The following is a 26644-nucleotide window of genomic DNA, read 5'->3' as shown; positions in this document are numbered from 1 at the left end:
CATTTAACATGAAATGAGATTCACAGGATATAGCAGTTCCAGAGAACACAGGGGATGGGCACTTTGAGGGTGTGGTTCAAGCAGAGCTCAATTAAGAATATAATCAGAGATCCTACAATGAATAGTCGTTTACTACCTTTCTTAAATTCTGTGATGAACTGCATGCCTTTTGAGAATAGTTGTAATTAAAACTTTTACTCTGTGCCAACCACTATGTTGGATTTCAATATTTTATCAAAATGACAATGGAAATAACACAAAAAACAATATATTTCAAATGCAAATGAGCCTTTTATTGAAGCAGAAAGTCAAGAGAACAAAGTCACAAAGAGTCATTTGATAATATATTAAGCAGTTTGAATCAGTTTGAATCATGGTACGATTTATGATCCACTACAGTTTTAGAGTTAAAATAATCAGACATTATTGCATTGAAGAAGAGCAAATCATTTATTAAAGTGGTTGTTTATGACTGGATGCATTATTCTCAGAGAGCAGGCTCAGCTCGCTCACCACCACAGCTCTCAGCGGTAAAAGCACAGGAAGGTGGTGTAACTTCCACTGCAGCTGCTGGCGTGGGTCATCTTCAAGACGCCGGCCCCCACCTCTTTATACGGCTTGACAGCTCGATCGGTGATGATCCCCATGCCCTTGATGGGGTCGTTCCCATCCTTCCTGTACCACAGGAACACCTCGTTTCTTCCGGTCCCCTTGTTCAGATCCATGTTGACCACAGTGAACCCTTGTTGTTGGATGTTGTGGTACTCGGCCTCATTGGTGGAGACCTGCAGATCCCTGACAGCCTTCCGCTTGTCAGGGCTAAGAAGGTACCAGATGTAGACCCGGTTGTTCTTCACAAACTTGTTGGTGTTGTCATCCATTCGGGTGTAGCCTCTCTCCAAGAGGTCGATGTCACTGGTCCAGGTGGAGGTGGCAGTGACGTCACTGATGTACACTGGGGTCTCTCTCTTCACCCACAGGTAGATCCAGTTTCCTCCGGCCTCCTGGTTCAGATCACAGGTCAGCCTCTCCCAGCCGAATCGAACCTTCTGGGCTTCATCAGTGGCGTCAGTGGAGACATGGAGGTCTCTGATGGCAGCATCAGCCTCTGTGGTACCCTTGTAGTACCACAGGTAGACACAGGCTCCTCCTGCTCCGGCGTTGAGGTTCTTGTCGATCTTGCGGTACCCTGCATCAGAGAGACCCTTTGCCATATCATCAGTGTATGAAAACTGAATCCTGGTGATAGACTGGCCACTGCTCTCATCTTTGTACCAGAGGTGGATGTTGTTGCCTCCGGCTCCTTTGTTCAGATTGACTTCATCCTTTCTGAACCCCTGAGCACGGAGCTGACTCTCTTCAATGTCATTCAAGGAGACGGCAATCTGAGTGATGGGCATTTTTGGTTCCTGCATCAAAACAAGTGAAAAGTTCATGAGTGAACATTAGGTCATCCAGAATTTGTGTTTACACATGAAGAAACATCCTCTGCATGATTGAAAGGATATACCCATGTGAAGTATTAAAGGGGACATATCATGCTAAATCCACTTTTTTAGCCCTTAAATGCATTTTGTTGTATATTTAGAGTGTTTAGAAGTACAGAAAAGTTCAAAGTAGTCTCTTCAGGTGCTCCGTTGATATCTTTATATTCTGTTTTGGTCATATTTTGCGATCGGTTTCGATTTTTCTATTCTCTATTACGTTTTTTGAACAATGACGTCACAGTATTCTCAGCGGAACTGCCAAATTAGGACATCGACATTTCGAGCAATCCGCCATTTTTGTTTCTCGCTGCGATTTTGTAGTCCAACCGAAGTTACGAGAGGATAAGTCGAAATGTTCGGTTGTTGGATGTAGTAACCCACAAGCTTCGTTACACCGTCTCCCAGCATCAGAACCTTTTCGAAGTGCCTGGTTGAGTTTTATTTTTCACAGAAATGTACCCACATCTGTGGGTAAGGTCATTTTTGTGTGCGCGAATCACTTTAAGGACGACTGCTTCAGCAACCTCCGCCAGTATAAAGAAGGATTTGCCGAAAGACTTGGTCTGATTGAGCGGTCAGTTCCTTCTATCTATGGAGACGACGAACAGAGCACTTCGGTAAGCTGTATATAACGCTAAAAAGTGTGATGATAAGACGTCCCTGTCATTGTTTTGTTAGCATTAGCAGTTGCACCGTCTTCATATGTTAGCGCTGTGTGCTCGTTTTAGATTATAATGTAACTTCTGTGTTAAATAGTCGTTGTAATACAGGCAGTATTGTAGTAGTGGGCATGGATGGAGAAGTTAGTGTAAATATAGTAACACACCATTGCGTTACATCCATATGAAGACGTTGTTCTGTAGGTGCATCATCGTCATTTTCATCTCGCTCCGCCGGGTCCGACTCTGGCTCCAACATGTATGGCTGGATGGACAAATCTTCCGTTGTTGACATTTTGTAAATAATGTGTGAATATAAAGTTTCTGCGCCGCTAGATAATTGTATCTGTTCTATCAAACTACAAAGATGGCCGAACAGGGTGACGTTGAACCGAGTGTCACCTCTGCAACCTGGAGAGGAGGAGGGGTATGAAGTGTCTCATTTGCATTTGAAGAGACCGCCCCAAAACGAGTTGCTCTCAGAAGCACATCAGAAAAGGGGTTGAAAAGGGGCCTGTGGAGCTCTAATAATGAGGAATTCAGACCCAAGCATTGCAGTTCCGCGTTGTATAGACCACAACTGTATGATTTATATGTAAAAAGGAAGGATTTAAAAGCATGATATGTCTCCTTTAAAGAATATATTCCAACTGAGCTCTCTGAAGCAGACTATTTTATTTTTCATTTCAATGTGCACCAAAAGCAATGCAAAGTCTATATCAGAAGCTTTAGTTCATAGGATATGAAGGTAAAGATGAAAATTAAGACCATGAGATGTGACTCCGTGTGAACAGGCAGAGTATAAAATATTATTTTGGTTGTGCATAATCCAAGAGACTAAAGATTTTAAATACACAGCTGTGGACCAACTGATTTCTGAAAATAAACATGTTGATTGTGTCTAACAGTGTTTGAACATTTTGAAAATCCAATGTAAATAGTTAAGAAGAAAGCACTGAACTATTGAATCTTATTGCAACAAAAGACCCGTTTTAAAGTCTCCATGTTGCAGAGACGAAAAAATAATTATGAATATTTGATACAGCAAGATGCTGCATTGTTTTTATCCCACAAATGGATTATAGTCATTTTGGAATATTTAATATGAAATGACTCATTATCAAACAAGACGACAATTAAAATAATAATGGCGAGCAAATGTTTTAAATTCACATTATTTACATCTAAAACATCAGACCACAAGATGCTTTTTATTAAATATTTAAATTGGTCTTGAAGAAATATGGTGTGTGAAAATAATGATACTGAAGAACATGTTCATCCAGGATACAATGACACAAAGAGGAACAAAGCAAAAAGTAAGCAGGTGAAAACTTACGCAAAGACAGACTGTTGGTTCTGAAGTCAGATAGACGTTGCTGGCTGGACGCTGCTGGACGCTGCTGGACGCTCCTGGACGCTGCTGGACGCTGCTGGATGCTGCTGTTCTGTCACAGAATCACTCGTCTTTATATAGGGAAAAAGGCGCAGATGCTGATTGTGAAATCACCACTTTGAAATTCTTGAGAAGTCCCTGTGAAACGGTCAATACTGTCAATCATCAATTTTATCCACTTTATCTCTTCTTTCCACAGAATTCCACAGTATCTTTAATTATTATTCTGAGTAACTTCCTTAGAATGACTATCACCTTGTTTTCCTTTGGACAGAGAAATGAACCTTCCTCATGCTGGTCTGGTCTATATCCAGCAGCTTCTGCACTTCTTTTCTGGTTTCAAATGAATAAATGTTTACTGGACTGAGAATAGTTCATCCTGTCAACAATTCCTAATTGTCCCATGTATTATCCGTGTCATTGAAAGCTGAAACTAGAATTCTCGGTGTAATTGTTGACTCAGATATGAATTCTAACCGCCACTTAAAAGCTATTACTAAAGCTGCCTGTTACCACCTGAAAAAAGTAGCTGGAATAAAGTGTTTTGTGTCTAAACCAGACATAGAAATACTTGTTCATGTTTCATTTTCAGCCAGCGAGAGTTTGTACAGGTCTGAACAAAAATCAAGCAGCTTCAGCTGATCCAGAATGCTGCTGCCAGAGTCCCGACTAACGCCAAGAGACTGGACCAGATCCTCAAAACACGAAACTGGATTTTAAAATCTCACTGCTGCTCTACAAAGCGCTGGGCGTTCAAACTGTTTTAATTGTCTTTTATCTTTAAATGTTGTTTTTTTTCCCCCCTCAACATTTTCTTTTATGTCTATGATTTTAATGTAATTTGATGTATTTCTTTGCCATTATGAAGCACTTGCCATGAGTATGAATGGTGCTATTCTAATTCTATTCATTTCAAGTCAACTTTATTTATATAGCAACAAATACTACAAATACATTCCAGGGCCCTCTTACAGAGAAGCCCAACAAATAAGCGTGGCTCGACTTGACCTGGGGTGAAAAGTCAAGCCAAGTTCCAGAGATACGCAGATTTGTTTTTTGTGATATTACAAACTGTGCTTTTAATCTTTAATAGGAAGTGAGAGTGATAACAGAAAAATTACTGAATCAGCAGTCTTAACCAACTACCTGTCACAACGTGCTCATTCAAAAGAATCCATGCAATTATGCCAGTCCATTTAACATGAAATGAGATTCACAGGATATAGCAGTTCCAGAGAACACAGGGGATGGGCACTTTGAGGGTGTGGTTCAAGCAGAGCTCAATTAAGAATATAATCAGAGATCCTACAATGAATAGTCGTTTACTACCTTTCTTAAATTCTGTGATGAACTGCATGCCTTTTGAGAATAGTTGTAATTAAAACTTTTACTCTGTGCCAACCACTATGTTGGATTTCAATATTTTATCAAAATGACAATGGAAATAACACAAAAAACAATATATTTCAAATGCAAATGAGCCTTTTATTGAAGCAGAAAGTCAAGAGAACAAAGTCACAAAGAGTCATTTGATAATATATTAAGCAGTTTGAATCAGTTTGAATCATGGTACGATTTATGATCCACTACAGTTTTAGAGTTAAAATAATCAGACATTATTGCATTGAAGAAGAGCAAATCATTTATTAAAGTGGTTGTTTATGACTGGATGCATTATTCTCAGAGAGCAGGCTCAGCTCGCTCACCACCACAGCTCTCAGCGGTAAAAGCACAGGAAGGTGGTGTAACTTCCACTGCAGCTGCTGGCGTGGGTCATCTTCAAGACGCCGGCCCCCACCTCTTTATACGGCTTGACAGCTCGATCGGTGATGATCCCCATGCCCTTGATGGGGTCGTTCCCATCCTTCCTGTACCACAGGAACACCTCGTTTCTTCCGGTCCCCTTGTTCAGATCCATGTTGACCACAGTGAACCCTTGTTGTTGGATGTTGTGGTACTCGGCCTCATTGGTGGAGACCTGCAGATCCCTGACAGCCTTCCGCTTGTCAGGGCTAAGAAGGTACCAGATGTAGACCCGGTTGTTCTTCACAAACTTGTTGGTGTTGTCATCCATTCGGGTGTAGCCTCTCTCCAAGAGGTCGATGTCACTGGTCCAGGTGGAGGTGGCAGTGACGTCACTGATGTACACTGGGGTCTCTCTCTTCACCCACAGGTAGATCCAGTTTCCTCCGGCCTCCTGGTTCAGATCACAGGTCAGCCTCTCCCAGCCGAATCGAACCTTCTGGGCTTCATCAGTGGCGTCAGTGGAGACATGGAGGTCTCTGATGGCAGCATCAGCCTCTGTGGTACCCTTGTAGTACCACAGGTAGACACAGGCTCCTCCTGCTCCGGCGTTGAGGTTCTTGTCGATCTTGCGGTACCCTGCATCAGAGAGACCCTTTGCCATATCATCAGTGTATGAAAACTGAATCCTGGTGATAGACTGGCCACTGCTCTCATCTTTGTACCAGAGGTGGATGTTGTTGCCTCCGGCTCCTTTGTTCAGATTGACTTCATCCTTTCTGAACCCCTGAGCACGGAGCTGACTCTCTTCAATGTCATTCAAGGAGACGGCAATCTGAGTGATGGGCATTTTTGGTTCCTGCATCAAAACAAGTGAAAAGTTCATGAGTGAACATTAGGTCATCCAGAATTTGTGTTTACACATGAAGAAACATCCTCTGCATGATTGAAAGGATATACCCATGTGAAGTATTAAAGGGGACATATCATGCTAAATCCACTTTTTTAGCCCTTAAATGCATTTTGTTGTATATTTAGAGTGTTTAGAAGTACAGAAAAGTTCAAAGTAGTCTCTTCAGGTGCTCCGTTGATATCTTTATATTCTGTTTTGGTCATATTTTGCGATCGGTTTCGATTTTTCTATTCTCTATTACGTTTTTTGAACAATGACGTCACAGTATTCTCAGCGGAACTGCCAAATTAGGACATCGACATTTCGAGCAATCCGCCATTTTTGTTTCTCGCTGCGATTTTGTAGTCCAACCGAAGTTACGAGAGGATAAGTCGAAATGTTCGGTTGTTGGATGTAGTAACCCACAAGCTTCGTTACACCGTCTCCCAGCATCAGAACCTTTTCGAAGTGCCTGGTTGAGTTTTATTTTTCACAGAAATGTACCCACATCTGTGGGTAAGGTCATTTTTGTGTGCGCGAATCACTTTAAGGACGACTGCTTCAGCAACCTCCGCCAGTATAAAGAAGGATTTGCCGAAAGACTTGGTCTGATTGAGCGGTCAGTTCCTTCTATCTATGGAGACGACGAACAGAGCACTTCGGTAAGCTGTATATAACGCTAAAAAGTGTGATGATAAGACGTCCCTGTCATTGTTTTGTTAGCATTAGCAGTTGCACCGTCTTCATATGTTAGCGCTGTGTGCTCGTTTTAGATTATAATGTAACTTCTGTGTTAAATAGTCGTTGTAATACAGGCAGTATTGTAGTAGTGGGCATGGATGGAGAAGTTAGTGTAAATATAGTAACACACCATTGCGTTACATCCATATGAAGACGTTGTTCTGTAGGTGCATCATCGTCATTTTCATCTCGCTCCGCCGGGTCCGACTCTGGCTCCAACATGTATGGCTGGATGGACAAATCTTCCGTTGTTGACATTTTGTAAATAATGTGTGAATATAAAGTTTCTGCGCCGCTAGATAATTGTATCTGTTCTATCAAACTACAAAGATGGCCGAACAGGGTGACGTTGAACCGAGTGTCACCTCTGCAACCTGGAGAGGAGGAGGGGTATGAAGTGTCTCATTTGCATTTGAAGAGACCGCCCCAAAACGAGTTGCTCTCAGAAGCACATCAGAAAAGGGGTTGAAAAGGGGCCTGTGGAGCTCTAATAATGAGGAATTCAGACCCAAGCATTGCAGTTCCGCGTTGTATAGACCACAACTGTATGATTTATATGTAAAAAGGAAGGATTTAAAAGCATGATATGTCTCCTTTAAAGAATATATTCCAACTGAGCTCTCTGAAGCAGACTATTTTATTTTTCATTTCAATGTGCACCAAAAGCAATGCAAAGTCTATATCAGAAGCTTTAGTTCATAGGATATGAAGGTAAAGATGAAAATTAAGACCATGAGATGTGACTCCGTGTGAACAGGCAGAGTATAAAATATTATTTTGGTTGTGCATAATCCAAGAGACTAAAGATTTTAAATACACAGCTGTGGACCAACTGATTTCTGAAAATAAACATGTTGATTGTGTCTAACAGTGTTTGAACATTTTGAAAATCCAATGTAAATAGTTAAGAAGAAAGCACTGAACTATTGAATCTTATTGCAACAAAAGACCTGTTTTAAAGTCTCCATGTTGCAGAGACGAAAAAATAATTATGAATATTTGATACAGCAAGATGCTGCATTGTTTTTATCCCACAAATGGATTATAGTCATTTTGGAATATTTAATATGAAATGACTCATTATCAAACAAGACGACAATTAAAATAATAATGGCGAGCAAATGTTTTAAATTCACATTATTTACATCTAAAACATCAGACCACAAGATGCTTTTTATTAAATATTTAAATTGGTCTTGAAGAAATATGGTGTGTGAAAATAATGATACTGAAGAACATGTTCATCCAGGATACAATGACACAAAGAGGAACAAAGCAAAAAGTAAGCAGGTGAAAACTTACGCAAAGACAGACTGTTGGTTCTGAAGTCAGATAGACGTTGCTGGCTGGACGCTGCTGGACGCTGCTGGACGCTCCTGGACGCTGCTGGACGCTGCTGGATGCTGCTGTTCTGTCACAGAATCACTCGTCTTTATATAGGGAAAAAGGCGCAGATGCTGATTGTGAAATCACCACTTTGAAATTCTTGAGAAGTCCCTGTGAAACGGTCAATACTGTCAATCATCAATTTTATCCACTTTATCTCTTCTTTCCACAGAATTCCACAGTATCTTCAGTTATTATTCTGAGTAACTTCCTTAGAATGACTATCACCTTGTTTTCCTTTGGACAGAGAAATGAACCTTCCTCATGCTGGTCTGGTCTATATCCAGCAGCTTCTGCACTTCTTTTCTGGTTTCAAATGAATAAATGTTTACTGGACTGAGAATAGTTCATCCTGTCAACAATTCCTAATTGTCCCATGTATTATCCGTGTCATTGAAAGCTGAAACTAGAATTCTCGGTGTAATTGTTGACTCAGATATGAATTCTAACCGCCACTTAAAAGCTATTACTAAAGCTGCCTGTTACCACCTGAAAAAAGTAGCTGGAATAAAGTGTTTTGTGTCTAAACCAGACATAGAAATACTTGTTCATGTTTCATTTTCAGCCAGCGAGAGTTTGTACAGGTCTGAATAAAAATCAAGCAGCTTCAGCTGATCCAGAATGCTGCTGCCAGAGTCCCGACTAACGCCAAGAGACTGGACCAGATCCTCAAAACACGAAACTGGATTTTAAAATCTCACTGCTGCTCTACAAAGCGCTGGGCGTTCAAACTGTTTTAATTGTCTTTTATCTTTAAATGTTGTTTTTTTTCCCCCCTCAACATTTTCTTTTATGTCTATGATTTTAATGTAATTTGATGTATTTCTTTGCCATTATGAAGCACTTGCCATGAGTATGAATGGTGCTATTCTAATTCTATTCATTTCAAGTCAACTTTATTTATATAGCAACAAATACTACAAATACATTCCAGGGCCCTCTTACAGAGAAGCCCAACAAATAAGCGTGGCTCGACTTGACCTGGGGTGAAAAGTCAAGCCAAGTTCCAGAGATACGCAGATTTGTTTTTTGTGATATTACAAACTGTGCTTTTAATCTTTAATAGGAAGTGAGAGTGATAACAGAAAAATTACTGAATCAGCAGTCTTAACCAACTACCTGTCACAACGTGCTCATTCAAAAGAATCCATGCAATTATGCCAGTCCATTTAACATGAAATGAGATTCACAGGATATAGCAGTTCCAGAGAACACAGGGGATGGGCACTTTGAGGGTGTGGTTCAAGCAGAGCTCAATTAAGAATATAATCAGAGATCCTACAATGAATAGTCGTTTACTACCTTTCTTAAATTCTGTGATGAACTGCATGCCTTTTGAGAATAGTTGTAATTAAAACTTTTACTCTGTGCCAACCACTATGTTGGATTTCAATATTTTATCAAAATGACAATGGAAATAACACAAAAAACAATATATTTCAAATGCAAATGAGCCTTTTATTGAAGCAGAAAGTCAAGAGAACAAAGTCACAAAGAGTCATTTGATAATATATTAAGCAGTTTGAATCAGTTTGAATCATGGTACGATTTATGATCCACTACAGTTTTAGAGTTAAAATAATCAGACATTATTGCATTGAAGAAGAGCAAATCATTTATTAAAGTGGTTGTTTATGACTGGATGCATTATTCTCAGAGAGCAGGCTCAGCTCGCTCACCACCACAGCTCTCAGCGGTAAAAGCACAGGAAGGTGGTGTAACTTCCACTGCAGCTGCTGGCGTGGGTCATCTTCAAGACGCCGGCCCCCACCTCTTTATACGGCTTGACAGCTCGATCAGTGATGATCCCCATGCCCTTGATGGGGTCGTTCCCATCCTTCCTGTACCACAGGAACACCTCGTTTCTTCCGGTCCCCTTGTTCAGATCCATGTTGACCACAGTGAACCCTTGTTGTTGGATGTTGTGGTACTCGGCCTCATTGGTGGAGACCTGCAGATCCCTGACAGCCTTCCGCTTGTCAGGGCTAAGAAGGTACCAGATGTAGACCCGGTTGTTCTTCACAAACTTGTTGGTGTTGTCATCCATTCGGGTGTAGCCTCTCTCCAAGAGGTCGATGTCACTGGTCCAGGTGGAGGTGGCAGTGACGTCACTGATGTACACTGGGGTCTCTCTCTTCACCCACAGGTAGATCCAGTTTCCTCCGGCCTCCTGGTTCAGATCACAGGTCAGCCTCTCCCAGCCGAATCGAACCTTCTGGGCTTCATCAGTGGCGTCAGTGGAGACATGGAGGTCTCTGATGGCAGCATCAGCCTCTGTGGTACCCTTGTAGTACCACAGGTAGACACAGGCTCCTCCTGCTCCGGCGTTGAGGTTCTTGTCGATCTTGCGGTACCCTGCATCAGAGAGACCCTTTGCCATATCATCAGTGTATGAAAACTGAATCCTGGTGATAGACTGGCCACTGCTCTCATCTTTGTACCAGAGGTGGATGTTGTTGCCTCCGGCTCCTTTGTTCAGATTGACTTCATCCTTTCTGAACCCCTGAGCACGGAGCTGACTCTCTTCAATGTCATTCAAGGAGACGGCAATCTGAGTGATGGGCATTTTTGGTTCCTGCATCAAAACAAGTGAAAAGTTCATGAGTGAACATTAGGTCATACAGAATTTGTGTTTACACATGAAGAAACATCCTCTGCATGATTGAAAGGATATACCCATGTAAAGTATTAAAGAATATATTCCAACTGAGCTCTCTGAAGCAGACTATTTTATTTTTCATTTCAATGTGCACCAAAAGCAATGCAAAGTCTATATCAGAAGCTTTAGTTCATAGGATTGAAGGCATAGATGAAAATTAAGACCATGAGATGTGACTCCGTGTGAACAGGCAGAGTATAAAATATTATTTTGGTTGTGCATAATCCAAGAGACTAAAGATTTTAAATACACAGCTGTGGACCAACTGATTTCTGAAAATAAACATGTTGATTGTGTCTAACAGTGTTTGAACATTTTGAAAATCCAATGTAAATAGTTAAGAAGAAAGCACTGAACTATTGAATCTTATTGCAACAAAAGACCTGTTTTAAAGTCTCCATGTTGCAGAGACGAAAAAATAATTATGAATATTTGATGCAGCAAGATGCTGCATTGTTTTTATCCCACAAATGGATTATAGTCATTTTGGAATATTTAATATGAAATGACTCATTATCAAACAAGACGACAATTAAAATAATAATGGCGAGCAAATGTTTTAAATTCACATTATTTACATCTAAAACATCAGACCACAAGATGCTTTTTATTAAATATTTAAATTGGTCTTGAAGAAATATGGTGTGTGAAAATAATGATACTGAAGAACATGTTCATCCAGGATACAATGACACAAAGAGGAACAAAGCAAAAAGTAAGCAGGTGAAAACTTACGCAAAGACAGACTGTTGGTTCTGAAGTCAGATAGACGTTGCTGGCTGGACGCTGCTGGACGCTGCTGGACGCTCCTGGACGCTCCTGGATGCTGCTGGACGCTGCTGGACGCTGCTGGACGCTGCTGGATGCTGCTGTTCTGTCACAGAATCACTCGTCTTTATATAGGGAAAAAGGCGCAGATGCTGATTGTGAAATCACCACTTTGAAATTCTTGAGAAGTCCCTGTGAAACGGTCAATACTGTCAATCATCAATTTTATCCACTTTATCTCTTCTTTCCACAGAATTCCACAGTATCTTTAATTATTATTCTGAGTAACTTCCTTAGAATGACTGCCACCTTGTTTTCCTTTGGACAGAGAAATTAACCTTCCTCATGCTGGTCTGGTCTATATCCAGCAGCTTCTGCACTTCTTTTCTGGTTTCAAATGAATAAATGTTTACTGGACTGAGAATAGTTCATCCTGTCAACAATTCCTAATTGTCCCATGTATTATCCGTGTCATTGAAAGCTGAAACTAGAATTCTCGGTGTAATTGTTGACTCAGATATGAATTCTATCCGCCACTTAAAAGCTATTACTAAAGCTGCCTGTTACCACCTGAAAAAAGTAGCTGGAAAAAAGTGTTTTGTGTCTAAACCAGACATAGAAATACTTGTTAATGTTTCATTTTCAGCCAGCGAGAGTTTGTACAGGTCTGAACAAAAATCAAGCAGCTTCAGCTGATCCAGAATGCTGCTGCCAGAGTCCCGACAAACACCAAGAGACTGGACCAGATCCTCAAAACACTACACTGGATTTTAAAATCTCACTGCTGCTCTACAGAGTGCTGGGCGTTCAAACTGTTTTAATTGTCTTTTATCTTTAAATGTTCTTTTTTTTCCCTTCATCTTCTTTTATGTCTATAATTTTAATGTAATTTGATGTATTTCTTTGCCATTATGAAGCACTTGCCATGAGTATGAATGGTGCTATTCTAATTCTATTCATTTCAAGTCAACTTTATTTATATAGCAACAAATACTACAAATACATTCCAGGGCCCTCTTACAGAGAAGCCCAACAAATAAGCGTGGCTCGACTTGACCTGGGGTCAAAAGTCAAGCCAAGTTCCAGAGATACGCAGATTTTTTTTGTGATATTACAAACTGTGTTTTTAATGTTTAATAGGAAGTGAGAGTGATAACAGAAAAATGACTGAATCAGCAGTCTTAACCAACCACCTGTCACAACGCATTCGTTCAAGAGAATCCATGCAGTTATGCAAGTCCATTTTTACATTAAATGAGATTCACAGGATATAGCAGTTCCAGAGAACACAGGGGATGGGCACTTTGAGGGTTAGGGTTCAAGCAGAGCTCAAGTAAGAATGAAATCAGAGATCCTACAATGAATAGTCGTTTACTACCTTCACACACACACACACACACACACACACACACACACACACACACACACACACACACACACACACACACACACACACACACACACACACACACACACACACACACACACACACACACACACACACACACACAGTTAACAGTTAACTGTAGGAAAAACAGATTGAAGATGTTTGGCTTCAGTTTTGACTGACTTTAACATCTTAAGATTTTTAACTCAACATCATTTATACCTAGCGGTTACTGCAAAGTGTGATTACTGCTACTCAGGATCAGGTAACTATGTTGTTCACACAGGACAATGAGGAGCTATTCTCTAATGATTTTGGAGTAGACTTTTGATTGTGTTCAGCAGGCGGTGTCTGTTCTGTCAAGTGCTGAAGTAGAACAAGCAGTTGAAGGAAACAATTCTTATACACTCAACAATGAAGGACAAATTGTGACAATGTCCTGACTCACCTACTTCAACTTGAGCAGGTTGGTTCGACCCATTTCAACTCCCCTTCAACAGATTTCTATTCTCTTACAGGAACATAAAGAGAAACACTACCATCCGTCCTCATCACTACAGTTCATTTGATAACCTCAGGGATTGTGCAAGTATGTATTTTTAATTATGACTTATGTAGTTCAGTAGCATGTCTAGTCTTCAATAATGTCGGTATGTAACGTGTTTTTTCATCTTGTTCTGCACCTTTTTGTTCTTGTACTTTTACAATATTTGCATATCCAAACAGCTTCCTGTTGGGATGTTGGAAGACTCCGTTGGGCAACTATAAACTACTGGGAAGGATGGGTTTGACATCTTCCTAAATGTGTAATGAATACTCCTTTCCATACAGACTTGGGTTGAAGGAAACTAAAGCCAACCCCGTATGGCCTGGACAAGTTACCAGTCCATCACAGGTTCAACACAGAGACACAATCAATCAATCATGGACACATTGAAGCCTCGACCTAAACAATTGTCACTAGACCACCTAACAAATACAGTCTTTTTAATTTTGGGAGAAGGAACCTAATGAGCCAAGTTATGTACAGTCACTCATTTTCAATACCAACTTCATCCAGACTAGAGTCATAGAGAGCTGGAGTTTACCCAACAACAGGAGTAAATGGTGCTGGATTATAATTAAAAAGTGAATCATATTGATTTAGCTGTATTTCTACTATACTTTCTACGCTAGTTATTGGTTATTAACAAAATAAATGCACCTGAAAAAGTCAGGACACCACCTTTTCACCAAAAAAGAGAGTCGAGTCATTTATATCAGTCTCATGAAACACACCAATTTTTTTATTTGGCATTTGAATTAGCAGTTGAATTAATAACAATTAACAAAGTTCATGCCTCAAGATTTTCTGAGTTGACATTTCATTCGCCTTTGTGCATATTAGTAAGACAGAAATTATGATTCCTAAAATTATATTTATTTACAATAAAGTAAAGCAGACAAAACCCACAGATTCTTACCAACTCTATATAGCTTGGTGTGTGTATATGTGTGTGTGAGTTTATGAGCGATGGAGAGAGAACAAGAGAGAAATGGAAAGAAAGTGAGTTAGTTGTGTGACGAAAACTGCAAATCAAAATGGCAGACCATGAGTAACTGCATTCCAAAATGGTGGATACCAGTGAAGTTCAGGTCATGGGAGCAAGATGGCCGACCTAGGTGAGCATAGAAGCCACGTCTTAACGTCTGTTTCTTGTCTCTGATGAAAGCTTATATCTAAATTTGTTTACGGGAATGCTTTTTGGAGGAGTTCTGGGCAGTCCAAAGGTGTCAGCCCCTGGAAGGACTGACCAATCATCTTCAGTGACGAGTTCATGACATCACAGTGAGGACAGTCAGTGTGAGCCCTGAGAGGGGAGGAGTGGGACCCCCTGAGGTGAGCTCCTGTAGCCAGATGTTGAGACTCACATGCATTTTAATATCATGACAAATGAAGATCATATGTGTCCAGTGAAATCCCAGCACCAGTATAACAGAAAGATACCAGTTTCCCATCCAAGCTGTTGTTTTCATGCTGAGAAGAGTCTGACACAGAAGCGAACAACACTCATTTATCATTGTTGTATTGTCATGTTTCACAAATGTCAAAAATTGTGGTTTCTCAGAAATTGAGGTCTCACTGATTCATGTAACTGTTGATGAGTTCTCGTGCTGGATTATTTAATGCACTTTGTTTTCTATATTATCAGATTTGACCAATATCTAATAAATGTACTTGAATATATTATATTTTGATAATTTCAATTTTATATACTCTTTTAGCCTCTCCCACTGCCCTTCAAAGGATGTTACTGCAGCGTATTGCATCCACATGAAAAAAAAAATAGACTCTGTTTTTCTGAATGAATGACATAATTATCTCAGAATTATGAGATAAAAGAAATTATACAAAAAATTGGCTGTTTTTCTGAATTTATGAGATACCGTTTTTTGGAGAAATAAAAAATCGGTTCTGTTTTTCTGAATTTATGAGATAATATCTCAGAATTATGAGATAATTATCTCAGAATTATGAGACATGCCCCAGCTCTCAAGTTTAATCCAGCTTTATTTCTATTTGTTTGGGAGATACTCCTGTGTTTAAGTATTGTTGACAGTATTGTTATTAGTTTGTCAACTTTGCATAGTGTTACCTCCGCCAGTTTATAACTCCAAACCGAAGTAGAGATGAGCATGATGAGTTTGAAAGTAACAGATATTCGATAATAAAAAAATTGTACTTTAAATTAATATAACAAATAATGATATACAATACCCACTTTAATTCATATTGTTGGCCCTCCACAATTAAATAGCAAATAAACACTACTTTGGAATTTTCTTTCTTAAATTTGGTGATGAACTGCATGCCTTTCAAGAATAGTTGTAATTAAAACTTTTACTCTGTGCCAACCACTATGTTGGATTTCAATATTGTATCAAAATGAAAATGGAAATAACACAAAAAACAATATATTTCAAATGCAAATGAGCCTTTTATTGAAGCAGAAAGTCAAGAGAACAAAGTCACAAAGAGTCATTTGATAATATGTTAAGCAGTTTGAATCAGTTTGAATCATGGTACGATTTATGATCCACTACAGTTTTAGAGTTAAAATAATCAGACATTATTGCATTGAAGAAGAGCAAATCATTCATTAAAGTGGTTGTTTATGACTGGATGCATTATTCTCAGAGAGCAGGCTCAGCTCGCTCACCACCACAGCTCTCAGCGGTAAAAGCACAGGAAGATGGTGTAACTTCCACTGCAGCTGCTGGCATCGGTCATCTTCAAGACGCCGGCCCCCACCTCTTTATACGGCTTGACAGCTCGATCGGTGATGATCCCCATGCCCTTGATGGGGTCGTTCCCATCCTTCCTGTACCACAGGAACACCTCGTTTCTTCCGGTCCCCTTGTTCAGATCCATGTTGACCACAGTGAACCCTTGTTGTTGGATGTTGTGGTACTCGGCCTCATTGGTGGAGACCTGCAGATCCCTGACAGCCTTCCGCTTGTCAGGGCTAAGAAGGTACCAGATGTAGACCCGGTTGTTCTTCACAAACTTGTTGGTGTTGTCATCCATTCGGGTGTAGCCTCTCTCCAAGAGGTCGACGTCACTGGTCCAGGTGGAGGTGGCAGTGACGTCACTGATGTACACTGGGGTCTCTCTCTTCACCCACAGGTAGATCCAGTTTCCTCCGGCCTCATGGTTCAGATCACAGGTCAGCCTCTCCCAGCCGAATCGAACCTTCTGGGCTTCATCAGTGGCGTCAGTGGAGACATGGAGGTCTCTGATGGCAGCATCAGCCTCTGTGGTACCCTTGTAGTACCACAGGTAGACACAGGCTCCTCCTGCTCCGGCGTTGAGGTTCTTGTCGATCTTGCGGTACCCTGCATCAGAGAGACCCTTTGCCATATCATCAGTGTATGAAAACTGAATCCTGGTGATAGACTGGCCACTGCTCTCATCTTTGTACCAGAGGTGGATGTTGTTGCCTCCGGCTCCTTTGTTCAGATTGACTTCATCCTTTCTGAACCCCTGAGCACGGAGCTGACTCTCTTCAATGTCATTCAAGGAGACGGCAATCTGAGTGATGGGCATTTTTGGTTCCTGCATCAAAACAAGTGAAAAGTTCATGAGTGAACATTAGGTCATACAGAATTTGTGTTTACACATGAAGAAACATCCTCTGCATGATTGAAAGGATATCTCCATGTAAAGTATTAAAGAATATATTCCAACTGAGCTCTCTGAAGCAGACTATTTTATTTTTCATTTCAATGTGCACCAAAAGCAATGCAAAGTCTATATCAGAAGCTTTAGTTCATAGGATATGAAGGTAAAGATGAAAATTAAGACCATGAGATGTGACTCCGTGTGAACAGGCAGAGTATAAAATATTATTTTGGTTGTGCATAATCCAAGAGACTAAAGATTTTAAATACACAGCTGTGGACCAACTGATTTCTGAAAATAATCATGTTGATTGTGTCTAACAGTGTTTGAACATTTTGAAAATCCAATGTAAATAGTTAAGAAGAAAGCACTGAACTATTGAATCTTATAGCAACAAAAGACCCGTTTTAAAGTCTCCATGTTGCAGAGACGAAAAAATAATTATGAATATTTGATGCACCAAGATGCTGCATTGTTTATATCCCACAAATGGATTATAGTCATTTTGGAATATTTAATATGAAATGACTCATTATCAAACAAGACGACAATTAAAATAATAATGGCGAGCAAATGTTTTAAATTCACATTATTTACATCTAAAACATCAGACCACAAGATGCTTTTTATTAAATATTTAAATTGGTCTTGAAGAAATATGGTGTGTGAAAATAATGATACTGAAGAACATGTTCATCCAGGATACAATGACACAAAGAGGAACAAAGCAAAAAGTAAGCAGGTGAAAACTTACGCAAAGACAGACTGTTGGTTCTGAAGTCAGATAGACGTTGCTGGCTGGACGCTGCTGGACGCTGCTGGACGCTGCTGGACGCTGCTGGACGCTGCTGGACGCTGCTGTTCTGTCACAGAATCACTCGTCTTTATATAGGGAAAAAGGCGCAGATGCTGATTGTGAAATCACCACTTTGAAATTCTTGAGAAGTCCCTGTGAAACGGTCAATACTGTCAATCATCAATTTTATCCACTTTATCTCTTCTTTCCACAGAATTCCACAGTATCTTTAATTATTATTCTGAGTAACTTCCTTAGAATGACTGCCACCTTGTTTTCCTTTGGACAGAGAAATTAACCTTCCTCATGCTGGTCTGGTCTATATCCAGCAGCTTCTGCACTTCTTTTCTGGTTTCAAATGAATAAATGTTTACTGCACTGAGAATAGTTCATCCTGTCAACAATTCCTAATTGTCCCATGTATTATCCGTGTCATTGAAAGCTGAAACTAGAATTCTCGGTGTAATTGTTGACTCAGATATGAATTCTATCCGCCACTTAAAAGCTATTACTAAAGCTGCCTGTTACCACCTGAAAAAAGTAGCTGGAAAAAAGTGTTTTGTGTCTAAACCAGACATAGAAATACTTGTTAATGTTTCATTTTCAGCCAGCGAGAGTTTGTACAGGTCTGAACAAAAATCAAGCAGCTTCAGCTGATCCAGAATGCTGCTGCCAGAGTCCCGACAAACACCAAGAGACTGGACCAGATCCTCAAAACACTACACTGGATTTTAAAATCTCACTGCTGCTCTACAGAGTGCTGGGCGTTCAAACTGTTTTAATTGTCTTTTATCTTTAAATGTTCTTTTTTTTCCCTTCATCTTCTTTTATGTCTATAAATTTAATGTAATTTGATGTATTTCTTTGCCATTATGAAGCACTTGCCATGAGTATGAATGGTGCTATTCTAATTCTATTCATTTCAAGTCAACTTTATTTATATAGCAACAAATACTACAAATACATTCCAGGGCCCTCTTACAGAGAAGCCCAACAAATAAGCGTGGCTCGACTTGACCTGGGGTGAAAAGTCAAGCCAAGTTCCAGAGATACGCAGATTTTTTTTGTGATATTACAAACTGTGTTTTTAATGTTTAATAGGAAGTGAGAGTGATAACAGAAAAATGACTGAATCAGCAGTCTTAACCAACCACCTGTCACAATGCATTCGTTCAAGAGAATCCATGCAGTTATGCAAGTCCATTTTTACATTAAATGAGATTCACAGGATATAGCAGTTCCAGAGAACACAGGGGATGGGCACTTTGAGGGTTAGGGTTCAAGCAGAGCTCAAGTAAGAATGAAATCAGAGATCCTACAATGAATAGTCGTTTACTACCTTCACACACACACACACACACACACACACACACACACACACACACACACACACACACACACACACACACACACACACACACACACACACACACACACACACACACACACACACACACACACACACACACACACACACACACACACACACACACACAGTTAACAGTTAACTGTAGGAAAAACAGATTGAAGATGTTTGGCTTCAGTTTTGACTGACTTTAACATCTTAAGATTTTTAACTCAACATCATTTATACCTAGCGGTTACTGCAAAGTGTGATTACTGCTACTCAGGATCAGGTAACTATGTTGTTCACACAGGACAATGAGGAGCTATTCTCTAATGATTTTGGAGTAGACTTTTGATTGTGTTCAGCAGGCGGTGTCTGTTCTGTCAAGTGCTGAAGTAGAACAAGCAGTTGAAGGAAACAATTCTTATACACTCAACAATGAAGGACAAATTGTGACAATGTCCTGACTCACCTACTTCAACTTGAGCAGGTTGGTTCGACCCATTTCAACTCCCCTTCAACAGATTTCTATTCTCTTACAGGAACATAAAGAGAAACACTACCATCCGTCCTCATCACTACAGTTCATTTGATAACCTCAGGGATTGTGCAAGTATGTATTTTTAATTATGACTTATGTAGTTCAGTAGCATGTCTAGTCTTCAATAATGTCGGTATGTAACGTGTTTTTTCATCTTGTTCTGCACCTTTTTGTTCTTGTACTTTTACAATATTTGCATATCCAAACAGCTTCCTGTTGGGATGTTGGAAGACTCCGTTGGGCAACTATAAACTACTGGGAAGGATGGGTTTGACATCTTCCTAAATTTGTAATGAATACTCCTTTCCATACAGACTTGGGTTGAAGGAAACTAAAGCCAACCCCGTATGGCCTGGACAAGTTACCAGTCCATCACAGGTTCAACACAGAGACACAATCAATCAATCATGGACACATTGAAGCCTCGACCTAAACAATTGTCACTAGACCACCCAACAAATACAGTCTTTTTAATTTTGGGAGAAGGAACCTAATGAGCCAAGTTATGTACAGTCACTCATTTTCAATACCAACTTCATCCAGACTAGAGTCATAGAGAGCTGGAGTTTACCCAACAACAGGAGTAAATGGTGCTGGATTATAATTAAAAAGTGAATCATATTGATTTAGCTGTATTTCTACTATACTTTCTACGCTAGTTATTGGTTATTAACAAAATAAATGCACCTGAAAAAGTCAGGACACCACCTTTTCACCAAAAAAGAGAGTCGAGTCATTTATATCAGTCTCATGAAACACACCAATTTTTTTATTTGGCATTTGAATTAGCAGTTGAATTAATAACAATTAACAAAGTTCATGCCTCAAGATTTTCTGAGTTGACATTTCATTCGCCTTTGTGCATATTAGTAAGACAGAAATTATGATTCCTAAAATTATATTTATTTACAATAAAGTAAAGCAGACAAAACCCACAGATTCTTACCAACTCTATATAGCTTGGTGTGTGTATATGTGTGTGTGAGTTTATGAGCGATGGAGAGAGAACAAGAGAGAAATGGAAAGAAAGTGAGTTAGTTGTGTGACGAAAACTGCAAATCAAAATGGCAGACCATGAGTAACTGCATTCCAAAATGGTGGATACCAGTGAAGTTCAGGTCATGGGAGCAAGATGGCCGACCTAGGTGAGCATAGAAGCCACGTCTTAACGTCTGTTTCTTGTCTCTGATGAAAGCTTATATCTAAATTTGTTTACGGGAATGCTTTTTGGAGGAGTTCTGGGCAGTCCAAAGGTGTCAGCCCCTGGAAGGACTGACCAATCATCTTCAGTGACGAGTTCATGACATCACAGTGAGGACAGTCAGTGTGAGCCCTGAGAGGGGAGGAGTGGGACCCCCTGAGGTGAGCTCCTGTAGCCAGATGTTGAGACTCACATGCATTTTAATATCATGACAAATGAAGATCATATGTGTCCAGTGAAATCCCAGCACCAGTATAACAGAAAGATACCAGTTTCCCATCCAAGCTGTTGTTTTCATGCTGAGAAGAGTCTGACACAGAAGCGAACAACACTCATTTATCATTGTTGTATTGTCATGTTTCACAAATGTCAAAAATTGTGGTTTCTCAGAAATTGAGGTCTCACTGATTCATGTAACTGTTGATGAGTTCTCGTGCTGGATTATTTAATGCACTTTGTTTTCTATATTATCAGATTTGACCAATATCTAATAAATGTACTTGAATATATTATATTTTGATAATTTCAATTTTATATACTCTTTTAGCCTCTCCCACTGCCCTTCAAAGGATGTTACTGCAGCGTATTGCATCCACATGAAAAAAAAAATAGACTCTGTTTTTCTGAATGAATGACATAATTATCTCAGAATTATGAGATAAAAGAAATTATACAAAAAATTGGCTGTTTTTCTGAATTTATGAGATACCGTTTTTTGGAGAAATAAAAAATCGGTTCTGTTTTTCTGAATTTATGAGATAATATCTCAGAATTATGAGATAATTATCTCAGAATTATGAGACATGCCCCAGCTCTCAAGTTTAATCCAGCTTTATTTCTATTTGTTTGGGAGATACTCCTGTGTTTAAGTATTGTTGACAGTATTGTTATTAGTTTGTCAACTTTGCATAGTGTTACCTCCGCCAGTTTATAACTCCAAACCGAAGTAGAGATGAGCATGATGAGTTTGAAAGTAACAGATATTCGATAATAAAAAAATTGTACTTTAAATTAATATAACAAATAATGATATACAATACCCACTTTAATTCATATTGTTGGCCCTCCACAATTAAATAGCAAATAAACACTACTTTGGAATTTTCTTTCTTAAATTTGGTGATGAACTGCATGCCTTTCAAGAATAGTTGTAATTAAAACTTTTACTCTGTGCCAACCACTATGTTGGATTTCAATATTGTATCAAAATGAAAATGGAAATAACACAAAAAACAATATATTTCAAATGCAAATGAGCCTTTTATTGAAGCAGAAAGTCAAGAGAACAAAGTCACAAAGAGTCATTTGATAATATGTTAAGCAGTTTGAATCAGTTTGAATCATGGTACGATTTATGATCCACTACAGTTTTAGAGTTAAAATAATCAGACATTATTGCATTGAAGAAGAGCAAATCATTCATTAAAGTGGTTGTTTATGACTGGATGCATTATTCTCAGAGAGCAGGCTCAGCTCGCTCACCACCACAGCTCTCAGCGGTAAAAGCACAGGAAGATGGTGTAACTTCCACTGCAGCTGCTGGCATCGGTCATCTTCAAGACGCCGGCCCCCACCTCTTTATACGGCTTGACAGCTCGATCGGTGATGATCCCCATGCCCTTGATGGGGTCGTTCCCATCCTTCCTGTACCACAGGAACACCTCGTTTCTTCCGGTCCCCTTGTTCAGATCCATGTTGACCACAGTGAACCCTTGTTGTTGGATGTTGTGGTACTCGGCCTCATTGGTGGAGACCTGCAGATCCCTGACAGCCTTCCGCTTGTCAGGGCTAAGAAGGTACCAGATGTAGACCCGGTTGTTCTTCACAAACTTGTTGGTGTTGTCATCCATTCGGGTGTAGCCTCTCTCCAAGAGGTCGACGTCACTGGTCCAGGTGGAGGTGGCAGTGACGTCACTGATGTACACTGGGGTCTCTCTCTTCACCCACAGGTAGATCCAGTTTCCTCCGGCCTCCTGGTTCAGATCACAGGTCAGCCTCTCCCAGCCGAATCGAACCTTCTGGGCTTCATCAGTGGCGTCAGTGGAGACATGGAGGTCTCTGATGGCAGCATCAGCCTCTGTGGTACCCTTGTAGTACCACAGGTAGACACAGGCTCCTCCTGCTCCGGCGTTGAGGTTCTTGTCGATCTTGCGGTACCCTGCATCAGAGAGACCCTTTGCCATATCATCAGTGTATGAAAACTGAATCCTGGTGATAGACTGGCCACTGCTCTCATCTTTGTACCAGAGGTGGATGTTGTTGCCTCCGGCTCCTTTGTTCAGATTGACTTCATCCTTTCTGAACCCCTGAGCACGGAGCTGACTCTCTTCAATGTCATTCAAGGAGACGGCAATCTGAGTGATGGGCATTTTTGGTTCCTGCATCAAAACAAGTGAAAAGTTCATGAGTGAACATTAGGTCATACAGAATTTGTGTTTACACATGAAGAAACATCCTCTGCATGATTGAAAGGATATCTCCATGTAAAGTATTAAAGAATATATTCCAACTGAGCTCTCTGAAGCAGACTATTTTATTTTTCATTTCAATGTGCACCAAAAGCAATGCAAAGTCTATATCAGAAGCTTTAGTTCATAGGATTGAAGGCATAGATGAAAATTAAGACCATGAGATGTGACTCCGTGTGAACAGGCAGAGTATAAAATATTATTTTGGTTGTGCATAATCCAAGAGACTAAAGATTTTAAATACACAGCTGTGGACCAACTGATTTCTGAAAATAATCATGTTGATTGTGTCTAACAGTGTTTGAACATTTTGAAAATCCAATGTAAATAGTTAAGAAGAAAGCACTGAACTATTGAATCTTATTGCAACAAAAGACCCGTTTTAAAGTCTCCATGTTGCAGAGACGAAAAAATAATTATGAATATTTGATGCAGCAAGATGCTGCATTGTTTATATCCCACAAATGGATTATAGTCATTTTGGAATATTTAATATGAAATGACTCATTATCAAACAAGACGACAATTAAAATAATAATGGCGAGCAAATGTTTTAAATTCACATTATTTCCATCTAAAACATCAGACCACAAGATGCTTTTTATTAAATATTTAAATTGGTCTTGAAGAAATATGGTGTGTGAAAATAATGACACTGAAGAACATGTTCATCCAGGATACAATGACACAAAGAGGAACAAAGCAAAAAGTAAGCAGGTGAAAACTTACGCAAAGACAGACTGTTGGTTCTGAAGTCAGATAGACGTTGCTGGCTGGACGCTGCTGGACGCTGCTGGATGCTGCTGTTCTGTCACAGAATCACTCGTCTTTATATAGGGAAAAAGGCGCAGATGCTGATTGTGAAATCACCACTTTGAAATTCTTGAGAAGTCCCTGTGAAACGGTCAATACTGTCAATCATCAATCTTATCCACTTTATCTCTTCTTTCCACAGAATTCCACAGTATCTTTAATTATTATTCTGAGTTACTTCCTTAGAATGACTGCCACCTTGTTTTCCTTTGGACAGAGAAATTAACCTTCCTCATGCTGGTCTGGTCTATATCCAGCAGCTTCTGCACTTCTTTTCTGGTTTCAAATGAATAAATGTTTACTGGACTGAGAATAGTTCATCCTGTCAACAATTCCTAATTGTCCCATGTATTATCCATGTCATTGAAAGCTGAAACTAGAATTCTCGGTGTAATTGTTGACTCAGATATGAATTCTATCCGCCACTTAAAAGCTATTACTAAAGCTGCCTGTTACCACCTGAAAAAAGTAGCTGGAATAAAGTGTTTTGTGTCTAAACCAGACATAGAAATACTTGTTCATGTTTCATTTTCAGCCAGCGAGAGTTTGTACAGGTCTGAACAAAAATCAAGCAGCTTCAGCTGATCCAGAATGCTGCTGCCAGAGTCTCGACTAACGCCAAGAGACTGGACCAGATCCTCAAAACACGAAACTGGATTTTAACATCTCACTGCTGCTCTACAAAGCGCTGGGCGTTCAAACTGTTTTAATTGTCTTTTATCTTTAAATGTTCTTTTTTTTCCCTTCATTTTCTTTTATGTCTATAATTTTTATGTAATTTGATGTATTTCTTTGCCATTATGAAGCACTTGCCATGAGTATGAATGGTGCTATTCTAATTCTATTCATTCAAAGTCAACTTTATTTATATAGCAACAAATACTACAAATACATTCCAGGGCCCTCTTACACAGAAGCCCAACAAATATACGTGGCTCAACTTGACCTGGGGTGAAAAGTCAAGCCAAGTTCCAGAGATACGCAGATTTTTTTTTTGTGATATTACAAACTGTGCTTTTAATGTTTAATAGGAAGTGAGAGTGATAACAGAAAAATGACTGAATCAGCAGTCTTAACCAACCACCTGTCACAACGCATTCGTTCAAGAGAATCCATGCAGTTATGCAAGTCCATTTCACATTAAATGAGATTCACAGGATATAGCAGTTCCAGAGAACACAGGGGATGGGCACTTTGAGGGTTAGGGTTCAAGCAGAGCTCAAGTAAGAATAAAATCAGAGATCCTACAATGAATAGTCGTTTACTACCTTCACACACACACACACACACATACACATACACACACACACACACACACACACACACAGTTAACAGTTAACTGTAGGAAAAACAGATTGAAGATGTTTGGCTTCAGTTTTGACTGACTTTAACATCTTAAGATCTTTAACTCAACATCATTTATACCTAGCGGTTACTGCAAAGTGTGATTACTGCTACTCAGGATCAGGTAACTGTGTTGTTCACACAGGACAATGAGGAGCTATTCTCTAATGATTTTGGAGTAGACTTTTGATTGTGTTCAGCAGGCGGTGTCTGTTCTGTCAAGTGCTGAAGTAGAACAAGCAGTTGAAGGAAACAATTCTTATACACTCAACAATGAAGGACAAATTGTGACAATGTCCTGACTCACCTACTTCAACTAGAGCAGGTTGGTTCGACCCATTTCAACTCCCCTTCAACAGATTTCTATTCTCTTACAGGAACATAAAGAGAAACACTACCATCCGTCCTCATCACTACAGTTCATTCATTCATTCATTTCATTTCCAAATTTATTTCGAGCTACACAACACAGGCATAAAAGCCAGAAAAAAAATACAATAAAAGAAAAAATTAAATCAACACTCTAGCTCGAAAAGGAGTGGGAAGAAGACAAGCTTATTAACTCCCACCCCTGTTCATAAACTTAAATAATAATGAGAATGTGGCTGCTACAATAACACTGTTAAAATAAAACAGAAAATAAAACAACAAAAACAGCCAAGACATATAGTCTATTAGATAATGTAAGATATTACTAATACAATATAATCACTTAGTTATTTCTTGTTAACTGAATTACATGTTATATCCTCTTACAATAATAACAAGCATAATGATAAAAATAATGATACCAATAACAATAATAACAATAATAACAACTGCAATAGTATAATAGTAATAACAACAATAGACT

The 26644-nt window shown here is 39.5% G+C and overlaps 5 protein-coding genes across 5 annotated transcripts; all 5 read right to left on the bottom strand.

Annotated features, from left to right (window-relative positions):
- Window positions 1–274: 274 nt before the first annotated feature.
- On the bottom strand, window positions 275–3569 carry LOC308107871 (uncharacterized protein). Its single transcript, XM_080460443.1, has 2 exons — window positions 3486–3569; window positions 275–1409 (listed from the first exon to the last, which is right to left on the bottom strand). Exon 2 carries the CDS (start codon window positions 1398–1400, stop codon window positions 525–527), a length of 876 nt encoding a protein of 291 aa, XP_080316569.1. The 5' UTR covers window positions 1401–1409; window positions 3486–3569; the 3' UTR covers window positions 275–524.
- A 1440-nt stretch (window positions 3570–5009) lies between these two features.
- On the bottom strand, window positions 5010–8304 carry LOC308107960 (uncharacterized protein). The gene is made up of 2 exons (XM_080460583.1): window positions 8221–8304; window positions 5010–6144 (listed from the first exon to the last, which is right to left on the bottom strand). Exon 2 carries the CDS (start codon window positions 6133–6135, stop codon window positions 5260–5262), a length of 876 nt encoding a protein of 291 aa, XP_080316709.1. The 5' UTR covers window positions 6136–6144; window positions 8221–8304; the 3' UTR covers window positions 5010–5259.
- A 1440-nt stretch (window positions 8305–9744) lies between these two features.
- LOC308107711 (uncharacterized protein) lies at window positions 9745–11828 on the bottom strand. Its single transcript, XM_080460194.1, has 2 exons — window positions 11699–11828; window positions 9745–10879 (listed from the first exon to the last, which is right to left on the bottom strand). Exon 2 carries the CDS (start codon window positions 10868–10870, stop codon window positions 9995–9997), a length of 876 nt encoding a protein of 291 aa, XP_080316320.1. The 5' UTR covers window positions 10871–10879; window positions 11699–11828; the 3' UTR covers window positions 9745–9994.
- A 4251-nt stretch (window positions 11829–16079) lies between these two features.
- LOC308107661 (uncharacterized protein) lies at window positions 16080–18136 on the bottom strand. The gene is made up of 2 exons (XM_080460123.1): window positions 18035–18136; window positions 16080–17214 (listed from the first exon to the last, which is right to left on the bottom strand). Exon 2 carries the CDS (start codon window positions 17203–17205, stop codon window positions 16330–16332), a length of 876 nt encoding a protein of 291 aa, XP_080316249.1. The 5' UTR covers window positions 17206–17214; window positions 18035–18136; the 3' UTR covers window positions 16080–16329.
- Window positions 18137–22409: 4273 nt separating this feature from the next.
- LOC308107663 (uncharacterized protein) lies at window positions 22410–24430 on the bottom strand. The gene is made up of 2 exons (XM_080460125.1): window positions 24364–24430; window positions 22410–23544 (listed from the first exon to the last, which is right to left on the bottom strand). The coding sequence occupies exon 2, from the start codon at window positions 23533–23535 to the stop codon at window positions 22660–22662; it is 876 nt and encodes a 291-aa protein (XP_080316251.1). The 5' UTR covers window positions 23536–23544; window positions 24364–24430; the 3' UTR covers window positions 22410–22659.
- Between the last annotated feature and the right edge of the window lie 2214 nt (window positions 24431–26644).

Source organism: Lipophrys pholis (genome assembly GCF_963383615.2).
Source record: "Lipophrys pholis genome assembly, chromosome: 3".
In the NCBI taxonomy this organism is placed as follows: Eukaryota; Metazoa; Chordata; class Actinopteri; order Blenniiformes; family Blenniidae; genus Lipophrys; species Lipophrys pholis.
This window is presented reverse-complemented; position numbering and strand designations above follow the sequence as displayed.